Here is a 23,381-nt window from a genome sequence, read left to right as displayed (position 1 = left end):
CTTAATTACTCTAATTAAGGTATGTATTCTAAGAAGAAACTATTTAATTTAACGATTTCTAATAAAATATCAGTTAGAAGTATCCTATTGGCTTCTGTGACGTCACGTCGTTTTGAACTTTGCCCGGCAGGCAAGTCTTCCAGGCAAACCCGAATTTCCATATCCCCGTGTATGCCCTCCCGACGAACAGGCAACTTGCCCATTGCATTTCTCGATAGGGATGCGCAACTCATTCCAAGATGGCCGCAAGATCGGCATCCCGCGATTCGAATCCTCCCATACCCTTCACCGGCGACGCTGACAAGGGCAAATCCAGCCGAGATCTTTCACCAGTATTCCCACTTCTCAACAACGACGAAACGGCGAAAGCTCTATCCTCCGATGCTGCGATGCAAATCCGTCCCGGCGAAGATGACGTCGATGAAGAACCCGCGGTCGCAAAGCCCTTTGTCAGAACGTCAAGTCCTGACTCTGCAGCTCGGGCGGCGGATGCTTATGATGAAAAGGGTCCCGATCGCCTCGATCGCAAGATGCATAAATTCAGCCTTTATGAGACTGCCACGCGGTACTACATTGTGGGGGGAGACGTGACGGAGAAGCGGTACCGCATTCTCAAGATTGAAAGAACAACCGACGACTCGGAGCTCAGCATTACGGACGACAAGATCATCTACAGCCAAAAGGAGATGAACCAGTTGTTGGATACGATCGACGATGGCAACAAAGGCACTGGTGGCATCAAGCTCCGATGCACTGCCTGGGGCTTGCTAGGTTTCATCAAATTCACTGGACCGTACTACATGCTCCTGATCACGAAAAAGAGCACAGTGGCAATGATTGGGGGGCATTATATCTACCAAGTCGATGGTACAGAGCTTGTGCCGCTGACGCCCAATCGATTCAAGGCGGACGTTCGCAACACCGAAGAGTCCCGGTTCTTGGGCATACTGAACAACCTGGATCTTACCAGGTCGTTCTATTACAGCTATTCGTACGATATTACACGCACACTGCAGCACAATCTGACAAGGGAGCGCGAAGCGCTTGCGCGGGGGCTTCCAGGGACCATGGATGACTTCAATGGCATGTTTGTGTGGAACAGCCACCTGCTGCAGCCGGCCATGAAAGCACTCAAGGACCCGTTCGACTGGTGCCATCCCATCATCCATGGTTATATTGACCAAGCTGGTGAGTACTGGCAAATGTCACTAATAAGTCAACTGGGCATCTACCTGACTGCGTTTCATAGCCTTATCGATATACGGGCGCACTGCGTATATCACCATCATTGCTCGGCGATCTCGTTTCTTTGCTGGTGCGAGGTTTCTCAAACGAGGGGCCAACGACCTCGTGAGTTTGCCCAACTAGTATGCAAGAAACAATGCGGCTGACACTATGTGAATAGGGTTACGTTGCAAATGATGTTGAGACGGAGCAAGTCGTCTCAGAAGCCTTGACAACTTCATTCCATGCCCCAGGACACAGGCTATTCTCCAGCCCGCAGTACACTTCCTATGTTCAGCACCGGGGAAGCATTCCCCTGTACTGGACACAGGATAACACGGGCGTGACACCAAAACCCCCCATCGAGTTGAATCTCGTCGATCCTTTCTACAGTGCTGCCGCTCTTCATTTCGACAACCTTTTCGAGCGCTACGGCGCTCCTATTTATGTGCTGAATCTCGTCAAAGCGAGAGAACGGACGCCGCGGGAATCCAAGCTGCTGTTGGAGTATACAAACGCAATCAACTACCTGAACCAGTTCTTACCCGAAGGCCGCAAAATCATTCACAAGGCGTGGGACATGAGCCGAGCGGCGAAGAGTCGTGACCAGGACGTTATAGGTACACTGGAGCGCATTGCCGAGGATGTTGTCACCACGACCGGATTCTTCCATGATGGCGACGGCAAGGTGTACCCAACCAGCGTCCAAAACGGCGTGGCCCGAACCAACTGTATAGACTGTCTTGACCGAACCAACGCTGCCCAATTCGTCATTGGGAAGAGGGCCCTAGGCCATCAGCTTCATGCACTCGGCATTCTCGAAGACACCTCCATCAACTATGACACAGACGCCGTTAATCTCTTCACTCACATGTATCACGATCACGGTGACACTATTGCTGTGCAATATGGTGGCTCCCAGCTTGTCAATACCATGGAGACATACCGCAAGATCAATCAATGGACGAGCCACTCTCGCGACATGATCGAGAGCTTCAAGAGGTATTACAATAACTCTTTCCTAGATGGGCAGCGCCAAGAAGCGTACAACCTCTTCCTCGGCAACTACATATTTGCTCAAGGGCAACCAATGCTATGGGACCTTGCGACCGACTACTACCTTCATCATGCGGACCCACGAGCTTGGTCCGAAAAGACGAAGCGAAACTACATCAATTGGTATACTGCAGACAACTTGCAGGAAAGAAGTTTTCCGCCTTACATGCCACCCCCAGGCGAGGCAAAGAACAAGCCAGTATCTCACTTTGATGATTACTGGGTCGAATACTATCGCCCATCCACACTCTCGTCATTTCTGAAAATGTTTCCCTATAAAATGAACTCAACCATCAAATACATACCCTTCAAATCCACGCAAGATGGACGGTATGACCTGAGTCCTTTCCGGGTTCGCAATGAGACTGATATGGACGCCCACGAGAAGAAGAAGCCCAAAAAAGAGGTGACAATCGTCGATCCGCAAGACTTGAAGTCCCCTCGGGACATTGACGCTGCATCGGTCATGTCAGACCGTACTGCAGGTGGGAAGGGGATTTCCATTCACCGCTGGCTTCAGCCAATGCAGGACAGAGTGACTGGGCATCATGGAATTATGAAAGAGACCCATGCAGAACCACAAGATCCGTCAAAGATCAAGCCCACAGCCCAGGAAAAGACTAAAGCGGCTCAATGGACCTTCACGAAGGCCGTTAGTGAGTCCCTCAATCCATCTGTCAGCCAACAAGAGGCCGAGGACTATGAGCGGTACATCAGCCACCCTCAAAACCTGCCGCTGGTAGTGTCTGCCGAAACGATCCAGGCAGAAAACCAATCCGAGTACCAGCACTATGTCCAGAGCAGTGAGCAAAGCGACGCGATAACGCCTGTCGGTACCGAGGAGGATATCGCTGTATATGCGGAGCTCCTCAAGGTTGGCAGCAATCCTCTTACCGTTACCGAGGAGGATGCTCAGAAGAAGCGATACAAGGCCTATAGGAAATGGCTTCGTGGCAAGTCGTTCTTCAAACAGCAGCCACTTGATTGAGGTCACCTCCGCTGTTCCCTTCACCTACCGCCACTGCCCCATCCCCCTGGTCTCCAAACAAGTCTTCGAGCCTAGGCTCCGCAGCTAGCAATGCCGATATGTGAGGCTTTAAGGGCATATCGGCCGCTGCAAAGATCGCGCGCAGGATAGGTGCAAGTTTGGAGATTTCAGCTAAAGCCTCTTTGGTCGCCGCATTCTCAGGCCCGTTCCTTTGCTCAGCGAGCATATTCAACCAGCAAACGCTGGTGGATCTAAGCACTTCGCCTGCATGTGTCCCGTTTGGAATTCTCGGCCAGCAGTTCACCAGTATGGCACCGAATGCCTGCGCAGCCGCTTGTATGCTGCTCGGATGAGAAGCGAGAAAGGGGTCCGTCATGATTGCAGAAACCATGGACAGGAGTTCCTATGGAAGACTTAGCAGTCGAGGCACCACGCTGGAGACATGTGGAGTTACCTTCAAATGTGCTGTGGCAAGAAAGCCGAGTTCGTTGACGATAGAGGTCGTTTGTCGAGCAAGTAATTCAACAATTCCAACATAGTCGGACGCTTGCCAGTAGCCCATGAAAACTCCTTCCCTGAGCAAACGAGTAAGAAGTCCTTTCTTTTTGTCTCTGTCCCCCTCCCCAGGAAACTGAATTTTGGCAAGCCGGATGATTGCACTATATGCCGGATCAAGTAGCAGGAGGGACTCTTTCTCAGGCGTCAGAGTTGGCAAGGATAGTAAGGTGGGGAAGACGGATTGCTCAAATATGTCACCCAGGCCGGTTTGGACGAGGACCTTGCCTGGGCATTTGACGAGAAAGTCGCCTAGAACAGCCAGGCCCCTTGCTTTATTTTCTGTATCGGGGTCGTCTAAGAGAGCGAGGAGAACTGGAGTGAACAATGGCCAACTTTTTTCGACAAGCGCATCCTGTAGATTAATGGTTAGCCGGCCATTCCAGCATCATGACTACTTGATATCGGAAGTGTGACCAACATGGGATTGTTCCACAGCCCAGGAAAACACTGTAATGGCATAAGCTTGAGTGGTTTTCCAAGATTTCGCGTCATCGGTATCAGCGGAAGCGCCAGGAGTGAAGCGGTCCTGACTGTCGTCGGCGAAATGAGCTTTTCTGCCGGTTGAAGTGATGCGACTAGAGCTGTTCCGAGAGAAGAGGGGTCGAATAAAGCCCTCCAGCACTGCCGATGTGATGAACGCCTGCTTTTGAACATCGTCCAATGAACGCTCCAGGATCTCTCTAGCATAAAGCTCTGCATTGACGGTCGTCCAGGTTCTCTTGCGGTCGGTGTATGCAGCGATAACAATGAGATCTTGGTCGTCAAGCGATGAAGAAAATCTCACGACAAGACTTCTCAAGATATCCAACGCCTGCTCGGCTAGAGCTGGGTCAGTGTTTGACAGCGGGCCAGAAGAGCTGCTCACAAATCCCAGTGCATGGCTAGATAGCTGTGCGATAGACTCGTGATCTTGAGGCCCTTCGTCGATGCGGTCGGCATTTCTGAGACAGAGTGAAAGAGCGCTGAGAGTGGATATTGGTGGCTGCTGGTGGTGTTAATGACTAACAGTGTAAGACGAATTAGATGGACTAATAGGTCGAACCCACAAAATGCTCGACCTCCGATAAGTCTCGTGCGAGGTCTGTGAGAGTATATCGTTTTGGTAGATCTGTAGCTCCTGTCAGCTTCCAATGTCTAACGAAGCACTGCTTTGATCGCGAGGGAAATGCGGACCTCTATCGACGTTGAACTCAAGTGAGCTTGACGTAGCTCGATGCAGGGCCTCAACTACGTCGGAGAGCATAGCGGGCAATGGTGAGACCAAATAAACGTGGACGATTGAGGCGGGACAGGGCCCTTGATGCGGTTTGTTTACTTGTATGCAGGTCGTATGACAGGTTCCTTTCTGGGCAAGTTGGGAACACGGATGACATGAGAAGTCTGACTTCTTCGCTGCCGAAATTAAGTAGATGGTTAACCGTTGATGGAAGCAAGTAGCAGTAGGATTGAGCGGGCACAGTGAGAGCGAAATCAATGCGTGCAGCCTTCGGAGGGCAAATCGTACAGACATGTACAGTACATATATAGTGCTATACACTGTGTGGTGCTGTGCAGGCTTCTCCAATATTTTGTACTCGAGTACAGGCAGACCGGCAATGAAGGACCGCCGCATTGAAGACGTAAGGAATATACAGAAAATCTGCCTTCATAGACAGAGAGATGTCACAGAAAATTTGGTGGCATTTCCCTCACAGCTTCAATAAGCAAGTGGTCTTCGGGTATTTCAAGCCGGCCCCCCTCAGGCAATAATATTGTCTTCACCGGCATAACCCCTCCTCGCCGTCACTCCTTTGTCAAGTAGAACCTGCATCTAGCACTGCCAAAGACAGTCGAAGTCTTGGCTCGATTTATAGTGCAGAGCCCGTCTTCAAGGGCATTCTGCCCAGTACAGCTGGGTTCATCATATGGGAAGCCCTTCGATCCCTAGTTCTACTGCCCGTTGTCGCACCTCTTCGATGGCCCCTGCCGGCTCAGTCTCGTCTGGGTGACGAAGCTGCCAGGCAACGCAAACATCCAAGGCCTGGCCCATCCACTTGCCGGGGCGGACACCGAGTTCTTTTCCCAGCAATCGCCCGTCCACCAGGCGCGTCAACGAAGGTGCGTCCATGACGTCCAGATCAGTAAGGTGGTCCAGGAACTTTTGCCATCCAGAGAGAAACTCTGCTCTGTCTGTGGCGGAATGAGCAAGCTTTTCCGGGGCAAGGTACGAGGTGTACGGAGATGGCGGTACTTACCCGTAGGTGAATCGGATGGCAACCTTTCAATAGCCTCGACAAGTAAGGCATAGAGTACCTGGATTCGCCAGTGGCCTCCATGGCTGTCCCACTTACGAATTGCCATACCAACGATGCCCCTTTCGGTAGTCCTAGATTGCCCGGCACCAAAGCTTTTCTTCAGACCAAGAATCTCGACGCGGTGGCGATATGCTGCAGTAATTACATCGCAAAGCTTGTTGGGGGCCTTGATGCCTTCCCGGGCAACCAGCGTAGTCAGAGGCACAGTACCCCGAGCCTTTGGTAATGGTACTTCCTCCGTTATGTGGGAGTACGGGGTAATTGCAGCCAAATTCCAAGCAAAGTATGCAGCTTCGTCAGATGTGACGAGAACGTCATAGATCAATCCGGGGTCCTTGTCATGAGCGAGCCTGTCAAGGAGATCGTAGGCCAGTTTCCACTTGGAGAGATCAGGTGACGGGTGACCGCTGTCACTAGAATCCGTGAAGATGGCCTCGTACAGGTTGAGGGTTCGAATCAAGTCCAGAGACATGCATGGGTTCTTACCTGCTCCAGCACAAAGCCAAACGAGTCAGTTCACCAGATTCGTATATCAAAAAAGTTAAGCATAGGCAGACGAACCTTTTAGCATCTTTTCCATCTCGACACCAACCCTTTCGCGGCTAATTTTAAGTTTCAGAGCGTTCAAAACTTGGGGGTCGGCCATGACTGCAGTGGCAGCAGGATCAATTGAAAAGTCGAGACGACTGGCGAAGCGGAGCAATCTCAGGACTCTGAGGGGATCGTCTGTAAAGGTCTGGAAAGGCTCCATGGGTGTGCGGATCAGGCGAGACTTCATGTCTGCGAGTCCTCCGGTCAGGTCTTCGACCAGGCCGGTGTGCAAATTGTAAAAGAGGGCGTTAATGGTGGCATCGCGGCGCAGAGCATCTTCCTCGGCAGTACCAAACTCCATCGTAGGATTGCGACTGTCCTGAGTGTACGTCTCCTTGCGTAGATTGACAAAGTCAACGTCCAGACCAAACATACGCGTAGTCGCTGTCTCGAGGTGCTTCGACTTATCGGGATTCGCGGCAATCCTGTGGAGGCTGCCCATATCATCGGGACCAATACTGTGCTTCTTTGTATGCTCTTCTAGAGCACAGTAGTCGCGCAGCTCCAGACTAAAGGCATACCCAGTCATGGCATTGATGGCGGTATCAATATCGTGAGACTCTATGCCAAGGAGTTTATCACGAACCCAGCCCCCAGCCCATCGAAGGACGAGAGGCTCAGGTGAACGACCGGCTCCATCGATAAAGGCAGCAACGTCAACCAAAAGATCCCTCAATTGCTGCTCTTTGGAAGTAAGACTGAGTGTCGGGGGATCATTTGCAGTGGTGAAGTTGCTCATAGACGAGGCGGCAATGGAGGTGGTCATCTTGGACGGCGAAGAGACAGACGGACGACCCACAAACGCGCCAAAGTTTCTCTTCATGAGGCAAGGGTACAAGGATGCGCGCGGCACCGAGCAGCGGTTCCAGGTCAAGACAGATCGAGGCCGAGCACAGGTACGTAGCATGACACGACAGGCCTGACAGTTGGAAGGTGTCGAGTCGGCAGATGCGCCAGTGCAGAAAGTCGAGGGGTAGAACGTGCGCCGCGTTAGACCACGGGCCTTGATCTTTGAGTTTCGAGATAGAGTCCTTCTGGTCTCACTCCAGAAGCAGCCCCAGCTTAATCACCTTGGCTAGGGTGGTCGTGGTAGCAGTGGTGATGGAGGCGGAGGCGCAAGCACAAGCGCGGTTGCATGAGGTAAGGAAAGGGCGCAGCACAGGCCTTGAGGCAAGCAGTCTGGATCCCGGGATCGTCAAAGGAAGTCGATGAATGGTGGGTTGATGATGTGGGTGCGGTTGATCATGCAAGACCGCACTGGGGTTTGAGGTGATGGTGAGCTCAAGATGAAAAGTCGATACGAGTGGCTGGTGCGCGGTTAGCTGATGGATAGTAAGGTTGGGGCAAGGCGTCAGGGCGATGAGACGAGACAGGTCGCGACAAGTCAAGATGAGTAGAGCGAAGAAGGGTGAGTCAAACCAAGAAAGCCAGGACTTGGTGTCGAAAAATCAATCATTAGGGACAAGTGATATGAATATGATTAAGACGTTGTCTGAAATTACAAGCTCATCTTGGAGGGGGTGTGTATGATGTACTCATATAAGCCAGAGATGAGAGTCATTGGGATTTTAACTCACAACTTGCTACGGGTATCTAGTCAACCGAGACCCTGTAATTGGGCCAACGAACTTGATGTTTGCTTCGAGTTCGCCAAACGTGACAGTAAGAAGAGGAAAGGAAGTAATGAGTGTGCCGTGCACCGGCGAAAACCTGGCTCTGGCAGGCAGTGGTGATAGACAATGAGTCTTTACTCAGGCAGGCACACAGCGCGCAGCACGCAGGCACGGGCAAGTGACTTGTTAAGCACCTTAGTGCTTAGGTACCTGAAAGTGCTGATTTGCCCATGACTCCACAGGAGTGATTACGTAAGGAGACCTTTCAGTATGATTATGTAATGCACGGAGTCTGAGTTGACGTCGTTTCAAAGTGTATGTGAGTGGTGAACTCAAGTGGACCTTTCTTCACTCTACCTTGCAACCTTACTCCGTACTTGACCAACTTACCTTGTCTTTGGCTAATACTATACTAAACTTCCCGTGTCATCTGATTCGTCCAGGGATAAGGCTCGCGCGGACAGAGATGGGGTTGTTGGAAGCCCAAAACTGGTGGTGAGACCAAGTTTTCCATATTGCTGCCCCTCTATCAAAGCATAGCGACGAGGGTATGTTGGGCACCGTCACTACGGATACCGTCCAGTGCTTGTGGTGTCTTGAGGGCCTCTTGTCCAAAACATACTGTCAGCTTCAGCCCCAAATGGACAATCATCACTTAGTGATACAACTTTTAACGGACCTGAATCCCACACAAGGCTGGGATACCGCGATTAAAGTCCATCTTCGACCATACCTTGCCAGGAGCAGATCCACACCTCTTCCTGCTTGACCACCTCAGTTGGGGGATTTCCCCCAGGGGATAGCATGACCGTGGTCGTAGTTTGGCCAAGGTTGGCTTAGCTTCCGCCGGCCACGTTCCCGTCCACCTTTAACCTTGATTGCTCTTCCTTTCTGTTTGATCAACCGCTGGCACTACCACCACCTGACAAGCTACTGTATGCTCTTTAGACTGGCTCACGAGGATCATGCATCACACCGTTGTTGTCACCGGCTGGCGGGTCGATCCGAGGCAATTTTGTCTTCTCTCCCTCTCTCATGAGCAACGGCCAACGGGATCGATTCCATAGCTCTGCCGCACACTGGAAGGGGAAAGGCTCATGCGATTGGCCCCGCAACCATGGGGTTTGACAACTTCGTTTCACACAATATCGGTGCGCAGCCCACGTCGCCTGTTTCAAACGATGCCTGTCTCACGAAGGTAGGTTCGCCGCCCTTGGCAACTACCCACCTTGCCTAGTACCCTGCTACGTTTACCCGCTACTCATCTTTCGGTCCATCTTGAAACTAGTTACACTGGATTGTGAACTTGCTGTCTAGTCAGCGGCTTCAATTCCCTAAAGCATCTCGTCCGTTGGTCGGTGCGTGCTGGCTGCATATGCAAGCGGCAAAGGGTCATCTCAGACTTCATCTCATTATTAGTAATTCGCGGCATTCCTAGCTCCAACGGCTACTTTTTCTGTGAGGCCCGGTCAGATCACCAAGCCCGTTCCTACATCGTGGCATGTAGCTGATACGTCACAGGAATTGTCTTCCTAGAACTCCAGCCTATCGTATACGAATCCAACTGCAGAGGATGGGATCTGAAGTTGCCTATATGCACGTATGGTATGCTCCCGCATCGACATGCTGCATGCGGTAGCCACCATTGTGTGCAAACCGACCTCGTCCACCATCGCTACTGTTAGCCACCAGTCACTTAGTCTCAGCATGCACTACATGGGAGCACTTGCCATTTCTCCTCATCACGTACATGGAACGACTGCAACCTCCGTGTTTCTTTTTTCCTGAGTGCGACAAGCAAGCACCATGGCTATGACTCAAAGACTGAAAGATGTCAGGACAGAAATAGCATCTTCAGGTGCTCTCGATACCCGCCACAATCCACAGTAGCCTCTCTTTTGGCATCCATTCCTCTGCCTTGGTGGCCGTTGCTCGATGCTCGGCGCCCTCTGGGAACCCTGCGTCGTGTTGAGCGTTGAGAGGCTACAAGGTCATCGCCCCTCGCCATAGCTTTGACTAGTATTGAACCGAGCTATGGCGCTCCGCAGCACAGGGCACAGTCGATTCTCGCGTATAACGACCGGTTCTAACGCGTGTCCTACCATCGGCTGCACGATTTGCCGGTTTGCCAGCCGTTGCACCTGTGCGCGGCTCATAATCGACCTTGACTTGACTCGGCTCGACCCGACTGGCCTACGCAAAGAACGAGTTATTCGAATTCGTACTGCCTTGCCGACCATCTGTGTGTGCGTGATTCTCGCCGTTGTCGGCCGCAGCGGTTTGATCCGTCTGCACATGTGCTCTCTTTGCAACGCTGGTCGACAGTGTCTCCCTTCATCTACATTGTCTAGCTACTAATGCATCTGCCATACTGGCTTATGAGTGTCTACTCAGGGTTATCCACGCCACGGCGGTAGATCATTTCTGCCCGTGCGTTCGTAGTTGACTGCAAGTTCAATCCAATTGGGCTGCCAACTCCCGGGCTCGTTCTTACATTCCCCCCTGCAACAATCACGTCGTACCCCGGTGATCTGGATCCGGCGTTGACGCTCCCGCGCCGTGGATCGAAACAGCCGTATATCTCTGCGTCAAACACGCACGAGGCATGGTCTTTGCTTGCCAGGTCTACCACCACAAACCTGAACACAACAGCCTTGTCCCTAGTTGCTATGTCACCTTACATAGCACCTCACCCTAAGCTGGCCAGGCCGCCGCAATCCCCACGCCTGTCTTGGTCTTTAGAAACGGAAACAAGGCCGGCAAGATCCCTGTCGAGATCATATTGGTAGTGCTTAATTTCGATGTAACCCGGCAGCAATCCTGAGCTAGGTCATGTATCTCGTAACTCGCCGACTTGTGGGCCTACTCCGCAGTCGATTTTACTCATGGGATGCTGAGGGATTTGCACCAACGAGCTGGTCGCAGTATGCATTCACAATATCAGTCGCTGCTGTTTTCTCCTGGATGGGTTGAAAACCGTTCTCTGTCAGGTCAAGCTACCGCCTGTATCTGCCCGACTAGGAATACACGGAGTATAGAACTGCAGGCCATCCCCTTATGTGTGGCACTCTTGCCGTTCGTACCTTGAGCTAAGGTAGTGGACGGTGCATACGATCATTTTGCACTCATTAACCCCCTTCAACACTGGTGCATCTGGGTTGAGTCGAAATAGGGTCGCGGGCTCGGACTTTTCCAGCTGACATTCGGCCACACCAACTCCGGAACCTTGCGGCCATCCCTGCTATGGCGGCCTCATGTTGCACACGCCCCTGGCCCGAGGTTCGCATGAGGCTCTGCTCGTGGCCTCGCCACAGCCCGACTTTGTGGATACAACTTTGAGCGAGCAACAACAGCCGCGCGTGGAAGGTACTTCTGTGCAAATGTGCACGCTCCTTTAGCTGTAGTGATACCCCCCGGGATCTCGCATTGAGGCTCTATTGCGAAAACATGTTTGGCTTGGCGGTTTGGGATGTCGGATGGAAATTCGACCAGCGTTCTCTGAGTATCAGAGGAGAAGGCGGGAGAAGCACTCCGGATGCTCACTAAGGCGCGTAAGGGCATTGGGATGCAGGACATGCGCGTCGTCTCGACATCAGGCAGACATCCATCCACCGCTTGGTTGCTCTCAAAGGGGTGCTGACAACCAAGGTATAAAGATGGTCTAACCTCCGGCCTCAATCCTCTCGTACTCTTCTTCCCCATCCAGCATTCAGCAGTCTTTTAGTTATCCGACCACTTCTCTCCTTCCAATCATTTGTATTGTATAATATACCCCTGCCGGCCAGGACTTACCTTCTCTCACATCACAATGTCTTCCATCAAGAGCATCTTCGCCATCGGCCTCTTGGCCACTGCCGACATTGTTGCCGGCCATGCTGCCATCATCGGCGCCACTGGTGATGCCGGCGGACAGGGCATGGCCCTTGGAATCGACTCCAGCACCCCCCGTGATGGAACACGTCGTGATCCCTTCCAGGCTGACAGCACTCGCTTCAAGGGAGAGGCTGCGGATACCTTCGGCGAGACAGTTGGAGCCGGCACCAACAACCTTGAGACCGGCACCAAGGCCATGATGGCCGAGACCGGCACCATGCTCCCCCAGATCTCCGCCGGCGGCTCCGTCGACATGACCCTGCACCAGGTCAACGGTGACGGTGGTGGTGAGTATTCGATATGAAATCTTCTTCTACTTGACACTTGACTTACACGTACCAAGGCCCCTACGACTGCATGATCAACGCCGATGCCACCGGAGCGTCGTGGACTAACATCAACGTTGTCACCACTCCCCCGGGCCAGAACTCCCGTAACCGTGACGGTGCCATGACCGATTTCCCCCTCAAGGCTGCCATCCCCGCCGATCAGACTTGCACTGGTACCGTCGCTGGCCAGAGCAATGTCTGCTTGGTTCGTTGCCAGAACGCTGCCCGTGCCGGTCCCTTTGGCGGTATTGTTCCTGTCCAGATGGCTGGCACCACCACGCCCGCCGCTGCCCGCCGCAACTTGATGCTCGCCGTCAAGCGCTCCGATGAGCTTCTCAACAAGATGATCAAGCGTGCTCAGACCCCCTCCGCCGCACCCGAGGACGACGCCGCCTATCTGGCCGAGCTCCGCGCCGACGGCGAGGAGATCTAAACGCTTGTGTTTTCTGTAGAGAGGGATTGGGACTACCACGAGGGTCAAAACAGAGATCCGTGGAGGCAGGATGGATAGCAATGAAGAGAGGCTGTTAACTGATGCTGATGCTGATGCCTTTCACTTGTATCTGAGGTGCCTGACTGTGTCTTGACACCTGTAGTGCACAATTACATTCTCTGACTGCTGATCACTATGGTTCACTGTAATGCAAATGTGTCGAATGATGTTCATATGTATGTGTCCGTGTCGAGATTCTTTACTGCCCTTAAACAGTGGTGAAAGGTATGAGAACATCGTCTGCTACCGTAGTTGAGTATGAGAGTGACGTGCGAAAAGCGTTCACTTGCCACATTGAACAAGATATCACTTAACGGGGGAGATGCGTACAAGTACAGCATGCGTGCATGAAACTGACGGGGAGCTGAGGCGGGATGACGGCGGGAGCAGAGAGGGGGCGACACAACGCTAGCAGATGCAGTATGAGGGAATCATAGGACATGATCCCAATCCGAGTACCTCAGTGTCAATCTACCTATGACTGCTAGCCACACTTCCTTGAATCAAATCAACGGCTGACAATGTTGACAGCCATTCTCTCGGTGATGCCATATTCTCGAAAAGACGAAGTATCATGTCTTGGTCTTGCTGTTGTCGCTCCTGTAGAGCCCATCTTCACGTCGAGGACTTTTTTTTATCAAGTCTAGCGCAGGCCAAGGCCTCTGATCTCAAGATAATATCTAAGGGGGGTGTCGAACCGCCCAAGTGTCGCGGGTGTCGAAGTCTAGGGTTCCCTGGTCAAGGGAGGGAGCCGAGGAAAGAAGAAGGTGTTGAAGAGAGAGGGGAATCCGAAAAGGGAAACATTGGAACCTCCCCGCAGTTTCCGAGATGCTGGTTGAGTTGTGTGGCTGTGGTTGGAGGCCTGTGTTGGGATAACAAAAGTAAGGTCAGGTAAGGAAAGAATAGTTTAAGGTATCATTCGTACGTAGACTGAGGTATACTTTCGCACCACTACTACTTAAGCAGTACTTTCTCATGCTTGACCACAGCTGCGAGGCACTAATACAGAGTATGGGTGGTGGGCAGGTAGCTCTTGGGGTGGTCGCGGCCTCCGTTTATTCGCCGCGAAAGGCGTGTGACGTCAACGGCGATGGCAAATCCTCGTCACTTTCCCCGCGTTAACAGAGGGAATGGATAATGTACCTTGCGCCTACTCGAGTACTTTCAGATACAAGAAACCTTGACAACCTTCCTAAACGTGTCGCCTCACTCTCTCGCGTTGGTTCAACCTGAGATACTGTCAGATCTTGCACTCTCATGTTTTCTATGGGAGATGAACACCTCGTCTTGGATCATGTCGCTGTTAACAGAAACCAAGCCAGTTTGACCAAATGAACCCTCAACATCAGGCAAGTGAGGTGAGCTGCGATATGCAACATGACACGTCTCCCTACAATGCGTAGATTGCTACATCATGTATGTTATGACCACCCTCATGTTCCTGATACCTGGTGTATATGAGTGCTTGGCTCTATTCAGGTTCTCTCTCGCTGCAGCCATCGTGGTCTTGGCACATAGATCTGTGTGTGCGTAAAGGTCCTTCAAAGCTTGGCTCAGGTGCACTCAAGTGAGTGATGTGCATCACACGTCGACCCAGCCTCAAACTTAGCACGTATATGATCGACAGGTTCATTAAGCCAAAGCGCCTTCGCTTCTCGAGTAGGATCAAGTGAACTCATACCTCCCTCAATAAACAAATTGGAGGCCTGGGGATCAAAAGTGCGCAACTGGCAGGTGACCACCCCGAGTGAGTTCTGGTCCGAACCTACCTTACTTTGACCTCATGTGCTCTCTTCGTACACCCCCCATCGTACAGTACATGACATGCATCGCCTCCGCCTTCGTTGACATCAACGCCCGCCAGCTGCATTGGCTAGCTACCTTACCTCTGCTCCTCCCTCACCTTGCCCTCCAATGCCATCAGTAGCACCCACCCTCCACGACTCATCCATACTACCCAAACGCGGGCTGCTGTTAAGAAGGCAATCGCGAGGCCTGGACCTTCATAAACTCACGTCTTTCCCCCTCTCAAGTCTCCATTCCCACTCCTTTGCTCAACTTCCCCACTTACCCCCCTAACCAGCGACACCACGATACCCTCAAACAGCGTTTCCATCAGCCACCACCCTACACAAACTCATCTTCTGAACTCTTAGTAAGACCTGCCACTGAGCAAACCTATACTCATACCATCCAGTATATCCACCATCACCATCACCATGTCAAGTAAGCGTCCCCGTCCATGTGCAGCGCATGTGAACCTTGCTTACACGCCCTATCAGACGAACAAGATAGAACCCAGAGCATCTCGGCCGAGGTCGGTAGCTCGCCAGTCGTACTCGACGGAGAACCCGCCGTTGCACTCTCATCCTCGCCCATAGATCGAAGAGCCAGCACCGACGAATGGGGTGAGCTTTGGAAGTGTCCTTTGAAGTCTGCGAGTCTCTGGAGTGCTGACTGATGTGCTTCATCTACTAGACGCATCCAAGGTACCCCCGAGCCGCTTCCAAAAGCGCAAGGGTTCCATCTACGCCACGCCGGGTTCCCGTGATGGCCACGTCGACCGCAACTACGCCTCGGGGTTCCATGAGAAGCACACCGAGAAGGGCTATACCAAGACGCCCGCGAAATAGTCACCAATACAGTGATGTTTTGGGGAGGCGCACGGCGTGGTATGAGGAACGCCCCCCACGCTCGCGGCATGGAGCAGTACGCCTAGCCAGACCACTACATATGAGGCTGTGAAACACATCAGCCAGACAAGGGAAGGGAGAACATTGGAGAATGAATTGATTTGAATGGGGTGGACCGGGAATTGAAAAGTATTGTAGGGGTCCTGCTGTCTGTATGCTATTACCTAAAACTAGCCAACCACCGCCAGGCCGGAGAAATTGATACATGTTACTCGTCAAGGTCGTCAATGTCGATAGCGTCCGGATTCGCCGGTGCTGGCGGTGCTTCCAATGTGCTGCTCATCTTGGTAGCGTCGCTGGCAGCCACGAACCCGGCTGGTGCTCTTGCTTGTCGCTCAAGTGCCGCCATGGCATCGTCCACCTCGGCATCGCCCGAGTCCTCCGGTCTCCGCTGACTACGCGCAAGCGCTTGTGACGCGATGAAATTGACGTCCGTGTTGTACTGCGCCTGCACACTTCGCTTGATACGGAGCATTTCCTTGAACGTATCCTCGTTGCCATGCTGCACCTCGAATGACTCCCACTTGGTCCAAAAAGCTGGACTGGTGCGTGGATCACAGAACTGTGACGCGTGACCGTAAATGGCTCTCGCCCGATCGATCTCGCCAAGGCGCTTCTCCATGTCGGCAAACTTTAGGCACATATCCCGTGCTTCGTTGTCGGGTAGAGTGGAAACCGCCTTTTCGTAGATTGGCCTCGTCGATGGCAGGCCAAAGTTAGACGCTGACTTGGTGATGTAGAAGTTGAACATGTCTGCCCGATCCTCATCCGCCACCGCACGCGTTGCGCGTTCGTAGATGCGCATAGCGTGCCTCGCGAGACCCCGCTCCTCTTCCAAGTTGCCGTACATGAGGTAGATGACCTTGGCGAATTTGGGTGGGCAGTCTTCAATGGCCTGTTCGAAGAGGTCGCGCAGACGCTCAATACCGATCTTGCGATCCACGGCCTTTGTAAGGTAGAGATTCCACAGCTCAAAGGCAACTGGGTAGCTGAAGAGGTCCAGGCCACGTTCGTAAATCTTGAACGACTCTTCGTAGTACTGGTGCTCTTCCAGCAGATTCGCATAGTTGACCACTGTCTGCGGTGTCGCGATTCGCAGCTCAAAGATGCGCTCGTAGACCTTTCGTGTGTCCTCCACAGTGCTGACACTCTCCACGAGGTCCACGTAGAAACTCCACAGCTTCCAGCTCTTGTGCACACGCTGCTGCGGCGATAGCGTCTCGTCAAAGTAGTCGACTGTGGATCTCTTCGGTGCCTGGACAGCCTTGGCCATGATTCGTACGGCATCGTCAAAGTTCTCGTTCCTCAATTCCATCTCAGCCCATTCAATCCACATATCAGCCAATTCGGCAACGGACTTGAATGGGACTTTGACGGCTTTCTCCATGATGATGCGCGCATTGCGTATGTCACCACCACGCTCGTAGAATTTGGCGTAATTGGCCCAAAGCTGATGGAAGGCCCCGACGGCCTTTTTCGGTTGTATCGTGGCGATGGCGGCTGTGTATGTCTGAACGACTTCGAGATGGTTGTCGCCCCAGAGAGCCACTCTCTTCTCCCACTCAGACACGTTGTTGGGGTTCTGGCGCAGGACTACGTCGTTGAGAAGGAATGGCCGTCTGTCCATGAGTTGCTCGAACCGCATCATCCGTATGTCGAGTTCGAAATCTGCCTCCTCGTCCACGATACCGTTGTCGGCACGCTCCGAGGCTACCTCCATTAGGGCTCCAATGATGGACTCTTCAAACTCGGTGTACGAATCGAAAACAAGCGTGAAGTCTCTGACCGTCATTACCGTGGTGATGGCTTCCTCGAGCACATCTCTGGCGCGCTCGAAGCTGCCTCGTCGGATCCAGTAAGTCGCTAGGCCGCACCAGAGTTTTCCTCGTTGATCGGCGAACCTGACAATGCCGCTTCTGACGATCCTGTCAACATCAATACCCGTTTCGTGACCGGTTTCAATATCCGCCGCGTGCTCGACCATCAAGTCCACCATTTCGCTCCACAGTTCATAGTGCCCTTTCCCTTGCTTGCTAGTGAAGCGCGGATTGTTGAGGATGTCCATGTACTTCTTGATGGCTTCAGTGTAGAAGCCGACCTGCACAAGGAGCTCGATGAAGTCTTCGGCGTCCTCGGGGTGTATTTGCATGTAGCGGCGCCACACCTTGACGGCGCTGATTCCTGCAGCAGAGTTGATGAACGGCTTGTAGAGAGCCCAGATTCGATTGTGCTGGGTAATCGGCAAGGCGCGAAGGGCTCGATCGAAAGTGCGTCGGGTGGTCGTGACCAGCGGCTGCTGAAGCAAGAACTTCAGATATAGCTCCCAGATGCGAGGCATTTTGTTCAACAGAATGAGCGCGCGCTCGAATAAGGCATTGACTTTTCGGTACTCGGCGGGGAAAATGGCAGCATTTAGCTTCGAAACGTGCTTGGTGCGAAAGGTAAGATACTATCCGTACAGTTAGCAATCGGCGGCGGCGGCGGTCCGCCAGCTGGCGTGCTCCTCGCGACTTACCATCTTCCATAGCTTGTAAGACCGGGGGAGTTGGAGACAGGCTCGTTCGAGCACGAAGGCGCGTTCGTGTACAGTTCCATGTTGGGACTTGAACTGAATGTAGGCAAGCCACGGCTTGATGCTTCCAGGGCTTCGCAGGATATCCTGTTCGTATACGGAGTCCTCGTCGCTCTATCGGACACTGTTAGCTTCTATCTCCAGTGTTGACAAGACGAAGAGGGCAAGTAGGAGGATGGGCGGCGCATACAACGAGGTGCAGTTCCGGCCGCCTCTGAGAGCCGTTGAGAAGCGTGGGAGCAGGCATCTTGGTTCAGGCCGTTTGTCCAAAGGCCATGAGTAACCAAGAGACTGACAGCTCGAGCGCAGAGAGCGCCTTTTCGCCTTGTGCAGGTCGCGTTGGGGACGAATTCGCAACTTCCGGGGGCGCGATTTCAAAAGATGACCATGGCGCGAACTAGGCGACAGATCGTTCCTTTACGATGCAGTCTGGCAAGGTCGACCAACCAAGGTACTTTTTCTCGCATGCGCCACGTCCTGTATTTTTGGGATGGCGCTCGGCTATTGGGATAAGTTGGGCGGCAGTCCCAGCCACTGATACAAGCATATCGCAATGGAGGCGCCGTGCCGCTTTAGCGTCCGTGAGACGCTCACGCGCGGATAAAGACAGCCTACTGTTGAGCTTTATCAGTGGACAGGGTTGGAAAAAATACTACTAGTATTTAGTATTAGTCTAGTCTAGTACTAGTAAGTCTAGTATGAGTCCACCCTTTGAGATACTAAACTAGTATTAGTACAGCTAGTACTAGACTAGACTAGTATTAGTATACTAATAGTATACTTATTAGTATAAAATATACTATCCATAGTAATTTTATTACTATTTTTAGAAATTTAAATATTAGTCTTAATTTATTCTAAAAAAATTCTAAAAAATATAATAAAAAATATTTCTATAGTAAATATAAATAAAACTATTTAATTAAAAAATATCTATAATTTAATTTTTAAATTCTTAAAAAATTCAATAAAAACTAGTATTTTAAGAATATTTTATTTAAATAATAATATTTAAGCTTTTAAAGCTATAAAAAAAAAGCTTTTAATAGTTTTATTTTGATATATATCAATATTTATAATTAATTATTATTTATAAATTTATAAACACTTTTTTTTAATATATACTAATTAGTATACTAATACTAGTCTAGTTTAGTATTAGTCCAGGCTGTACTAGACTAGCCTAGTATTAGTCTAGGTCGTACTAGACTAGCCTAGTATTAGTCCAGGCCATACTAGACTAGACTAGACTAATTTCCAACCCTGTCAGTGGACTGCTAATCGCCAGCGATCCACCTACCTTATGTACATCAGGTACCCGACTCCATCTCTGGGGGGCCGCTTGAGGTAGGTACTTCCACCTTAGCGTCCCATCGCTGAGCCGGCTCTGAGCACTGACGCAACAGCAGCCAAAGGCCGCCTAACAACATCTCCAGCTCCTCCTTGTCGACTATATCGTGGACGACCGTCTTGCGCCCAACTGCCTCCGCCCTTCGCTGCCGTGCGAATCGTCTCGAACCTCCCCTCCGATCTCCTTTCAATTCCAAGTCCAACCTATACCATCGCCCATTCCGATCATCCAACACCATGTCGGGTGCTCCTGTAGGCCGAAGCCCTCCTACATCATCTAGAGTCGACCACGGAGCTTTCTAATATGTCGATGCATCTGTGTAGGACCGAGAAGCGGTATTCCCCACGCGCCAGTCGCTGGGTATCATGAAGGCCAAGCTCAAGGGCGCCGAAACTGGTCACAGTCTGTTGAAAAGAAAGAGCGAGGCCTTGACCAAGTATGTGTGCAATGAACTGTATCTTGCAGTATGATTTGATTCACTGACGTGTTCCATGATACAGGCGATTCCGAGGTTGGCAGTGCCGCTTCCAGTCCGAGACGAACCTAGGCTGACCGATGTGACTGCGCCCTGAACAGAAATTACAAGACGTATCGACGAGGCGAAGAGAAAGATGGGACGCGTTATGCAGATTGCTTCCTTCTCCTTGGCTGAGGTCACTTACGCCGTGGGCGGTGATATCGGATACCAGATCCAGGAGTCGGCCCGGTCAGCTCGCTTCCGTGTGCGTACCAAGCAGGAGAACGTTTCTGGTGTCTTACTCCCGGCATTCGAGAGCTACGTAACTGAAGGAAACAACGATTTCGGCCTCACGGGCTTGGGCAAGGGTGGTCAGCAGGTCCAGCGTTGTCGCGAGACATATGCCCGTGCTGTTGAAGCTCTGGTCGAACTTGCCAGTCTACAGGTACGCCGCCGCGCGTCTCCATTGAACACTGCAGAAGCACTAACAGCGCCAAGACCGCTTTCGTTATTTTGGATGAGGTTATCAAGGTCGTTAATCGACGTGGTATGTATTCGATCAAACGTTGAACTTCTTAGCGATTGACTAACATTTTGCAGTAAACGCCATGTAAGATGCCTGCGAGATCATCTTGGCAATCCACCACTGACCGTCTCACCAGCGAGCACGTTATTATTCCCAGGACAGAAAACACCATCAAGTGTATGTTGTATGCCTCACTTTGGGATACCTATCTAACTTTGACTACAGACATTAACTCGGAGCTGGACGAACTTGACAGAGAGGAGTTCTACAGACTTAAAAAGGTACGTGGAGGTCCGTTAGATCTTGATGGCGATTTCTCACAGTGCACTGCAGGTTGCCGGAAAGAAACAGAGAGACACTGCTGCCGCAGACGCCGAGATCAAGGCCAAAAAGGCCGCACGGGCAGCAGAAGAGAAGGGCGATACGTCAGGCCCCGGCGACCTTCTCGCTGCGGAGGAAGACAACGACGTTATTTTCTAGCTTGTCCTTGGGGCACGGATTGAGAGGTGGCGATCAAGCATGCGTCGGGTGCGGTGTTATTAGACTTAGGTAGCCTTCATTGGGTACGCACTCGTTGTAAACATTAGTACCCTGCCGGAACACATTTATTACCTCCCTACATGCAAACAGAGTTGAGGCTGTTGCCTTCGTCCCAATCAACCGTCTTACTGGCGCTGGTATGTGACCTTGATCGTGTGCGTGTCCCCCAGCACCATGCCCGCCGTGTTCTCCTTCGCCGTAATGGCACCCTGCTCACCCTCGTACTCTACAAAGGCAATACCGCGGCGCCCAGGCACCAATCTGACCTCACGGAAACCCTCGAAACGGCCAAAGATACTGGTAACAGCCTCGATATCGTAGTCGTCGGGCAAGTTCTGTACAAAGAGAATCTTGTTCGGGGGCAGATATTCGTCGGGAATGACTGCTGTGGTAGAGGGATTTGTGGACTTGAGACCAGTTCCACGAGCAGCCTTGGCAGGACGGGCATCTGCTGCCGGTGCACCGCCAGGGCCAGGTCTCTTGAGACGTTTCTGCTCCTCGGCAGCCTCGAATGCCTTCTTCTTGTCTGTTGGTGATGAGAGGACAGGGTCAGCAAACCGTTCTAGTTCAAAGTAGCGAGAGAAGGCAGTGTGAAGGGCGAAATGGAATTACCCTTTTCAGCCAAGCGGCGGCGCTTGTGAAGCTCAAATTCGTCGTCGTTGCCTACCGACTTGACGGTCGCGTCGCTCCTCGTCCGGGCCAGGGCCAGCTGCATAGGCTTCTCGAATAGCTCGAATCCCTGAATCTCCTCGATGGCCTTGCGCGCAGCCTCTGGATCGTCAAAGACGACAAAAGCCTGGCCCTTGGCCTTGAGATTCGTCTTGGCGACAATGTCAATTACATTGCCGTAATCGGAGAAGATCTGAAGCAGCGCATCCTTCAGCTGGTCGACTTTGGCGCGCTCCTCGAGGTTTCGCACGTATACCCTGTGGCACGAAAGGTCAGCCAACGGCCCGACGTGTCGAAGTGCAATGACACGTACGTGGCGATAGGAAGACCGGAAGCCATGTCTACGGTTGTGTAGGCGAGCTCCAAACAAAAATGAACGGGAAGAAGAGGGAAATGTAAGTGTTGAACTCGAGTGACAGACTGAAATTGGCTTGTGCATAGTGTTGCGGTAAGTTCTGGTTGCCTAAGGCGCGTACCTACCTTGGGCACGGCCGATCTACCCTTACGGCCTGCGCGGTGACGCGCGCAACCTCACGCTTTCAACTTCAACATCAAGCTATCATAGCTTCGCTTCATTCTTGTTGCACAATCATTGAGCAATCTCTACTAGTGTTTCACGAAAACGACACTACCTACTAAGTAGACTATTGATCAGCACCTGAGAAGATGCATGGTGTTGTACTAGACTAGAGATCATTACTCTAGCTCTGTTGGACACCTCGCGGCCTTCTTTTGCTGGGCTGTAACCTTGCTGTCTTGGGACTATAGACACAATCTGCTTTACGACTGTCACATACGACCATACCCATTGGAAAACTCGGGATCCCGTCCGCTCTCCCATAGATAAGCCAATGAGGGCCGGATTAGTAGTTGGGTCGGTGACGACCAGCGAATACCTGGTGTTGTATGTTTTGACGCAGACGATCTCTTTTTCTCCAGTTTTGCTCGTTCGCAAAGAATGGGTTACTTTTGGCCTTGTACTTCAAGCTTAATCCTAAAGTATCTTGATCAGCCTGGTCTCCAGGTTAGAAGCAAAAGTCGTTGGCGGAGCTCGTGTGTTCGGATTACGCAACCTGCCAGAACAAGGAACGGTATTGTTCTGAGAATGGCTAGGGCTCGTATATTAGATGAATTCAAGCTAGGCTCGAGGACAGAATCCCGTAGATATTCGGCAATCAACTTCGTAGTCATGTCACCTCCGTCTTGCAGACAGAACCTTCGCTGCCTAGCCCCTGACGAGCCTTTGACTGATCACTAGTCTCCAGAGGCTTGCCCCCAAACCTTACAGCAAAATCCACAGGATGCTTTCAGCAGCCGAATTCGTTTACTGCTGACTACGAATCTGAAGTCAGGAAGCTCGCCATAGGATGTGAATATACGAAAATATGACATTCACTATTTCTCTCCCCTATCTCTTCCTGGGTACCTCCTAGCTAGCCTCTACACCTAATTTATTTTTATCTGAATTAAGAGACTGAGGATAGTATTTTGACTTCCTCCAAGGGTTCTCTCTGAAAGGGGCTCTGCAAAGTCCAATATAGCGAAGCAACTCAA

The 23,381-nt window shown here is 51.8% G+C and overlaps 9 protein-coding genes across 9 annotated transcripts; 4 read left to right on the top strand and 5 right to left on the bottom strand.

The window, feature by feature from the left end:
• Window positions 1–239: 239 nt before the first annotated feature.
• Window positions 240–3,268, top strand: CCOS01_15605 (uncharacterized protein; the record flags this gene model as incomplete). The annotated part of the gene is made up of 3 exons (XM_060463744.1): window positions 240–1,188; window positions 1,250–1,350; window positions 1,406–3,268. The coding sequence occupies 3 exons, from the start codon at window positions 240–242 to the stop codon at window positions 3,266–3,268; spliced, it is 2,913 nt and encodes a 970-aa protein (XP_060305888.1).
• Window positions 3,269–3,671: 403 nt separating this feature from the next.
• Window positions 3,672–5,069, bottom strand: CCOS01_15604 (uncharacterized protein; the record flags this gene model as incomplete). The annotated part of the gene is made up of 4 exons (XM_060463743.1): window positions 3,672–4,178; window positions 4,245–4,811; window positions 4,873–4,934; window positions 5,000–5,069. The coding sequence occupies 4 exons, from the start codon at window positions 5,067–5,069 to the stop codon at window positions 3,672–3,674; spliced, it is 1,206 nt and encodes a 401-aa protein (XP_060305887.1).
• A 657-nt stretch (window positions 5,070–5,726) lies between these two features.
• CCOS01_15603 (poly A polymerase head domain-containing protein) lies at window positions 5,727–7,618 on the bottom strand (the record flags this gene model as incomplete). Its single annotated transcript, XM_060463742.1, has 3 exons — window positions 5,727–5,995; window positions 6,061–6,606; window positions 6,682–7,618. 3 exons carry the CDS (start codon window positions 7,616–7,618, stop codon window positions 5,727–5,729), a joined length of 1,752 nt encoding a protein of 583 aa, XP_060305886.1.
• Window positions 7,619–7,751: 133 nt separating this feature from the next.
• CCOS01_15602 (uncharacterized protein) lies at window positions 7,752–8,114 on the bottom strand (the record flags this gene model as incomplete). The annotated part of the gene is made up of 1 exon (XM_060463741.1): window positions 7,752–8,114. A coding segment is annotated over one exon (363 nt), but the record flags the coding sequence as incomplete, so codon positions are not given.
• A 4,018-nt stretch (window positions 8,115–12,132) lies between these two features.
• On the top strand, window positions 12,133–12,959 carry CCOS01_15601 (uncharacterized protein; the record flags this gene model as incomplete). Its single annotated transcript, XM_060463740.1, has 2 exons — window positions 12,133–12,484; window positions 12,541–12,959. 2 exons carry the CDS (start codon window positions 12,133–12,135, stop codon window positions 12,957–12,959), a joined length of 771 nt encoding a protein of 256 aa, XP_060305884.1.
• Window positions 12,960–15,238: 2,279 nt separating this feature from the next.
• CCOS01_15600 (uncharacterized protein) lies at window positions 15,239–15,652 on the top strand (the record flags this gene model as incomplete). The annotated part of the gene is made up of 3 exons (XM_060463739.1): window positions 15,239–15,245; window positions 15,302–15,427; window positions 15,498–15,652. 3 exons carry the CDS (start codon window positions 15,239–15,241, stop codon window positions 15,650–15,652), a joined length of 288 nt encoding a protein of 95 aa, XP_060305883.1.
• A 268-nt stretch (window positions 15,653–15,920) lies between these two features.
• Window positions 15,921–18,531, bottom strand: CCOS01_15599 (pre-mRNA-splicing factor SYF1; the record flags this gene model as incomplete). Its single annotated transcript, XM_060463738.1, has 3 exons — window positions 15,921–18,161; window positions 18,228–18,398; window positions 18,475–18,531. The coding sequence occupies 3 exons, from the start codon at window positions 18,529–18,531 to the stop codon at window positions 15,921–15,923; spliced, it is 2,469 nt and encodes an 822-aa protein (XP_060305882.1).
• A 1,340-nt stretch (window positions 18,532–19,871) lies between these two features.
• On the top strand, window positions 19,872–21,098 carry CCOS01_15598 (ATP synthase subunit D; the record flags this gene model as incomplete). Its single annotated transcript, XM_060463737.1, has 9 exons — window positions 19,872–19,886; window positions 19,959–20,071; window positions 20,136–20,146; window positions 20,212–20,537; window positions 20,591–20,639; window positions 20,693–20,702; window positions 20,755–20,795; window positions 20,844–20,899; window positions 20,952–21,098. The coding sequence occupies 9 exons, from the start codon at window positions 19,872–19,874 to the stop codon at window positions 21,096–21,098; spliced, it is 768 nt and encodes a 255-aa protein (XP_060305881.1).
• Window positions 21,099–21,283: 185 nt separating this feature from the next.
• CCOS01_15597 (RNA recognition domain-containing protein) lies at window positions 21,284–22,166 on the bottom strand (the record flags this gene model as incomplete). Its single annotated transcript, XM_060463736.1, has 3 exons — window positions 21,284–21,684; window positions 21,771–22,084; window positions 22,141–22,166. 3 exons carry the CDS (start codon window positions 22,164–22,166, stop codon window positions 21,284–21,286), a joined length of 741 nt encoding a protein of 246 aa, XP_060305880.1.
• Between the last annotated feature and the right edge of the window lie 1,215 nt (window positions 22,167–23,381).

Source organism: Colletotrichum costaricense (genome assembly GCF_030867565.1).
Source record: "Colletotrichum costaricense strain IMI 309622 chromosome Unknown Scaffold_24.1, whole genome shotgun sequence".
NCBI classification, from domain to species: domain Eukaryota; kingdom Fungi; phylum Ascomycota; class Sordariomycetes; order Glomerellales; family Glomerellaceae; genus Colletotrichum; species Colletotrichum costaricense.
The sequence above is the reverse complement of the archived record's forward strand: the minus strand, read 5'-3'. Positions and strand labels throughout refer to the sequence as shown.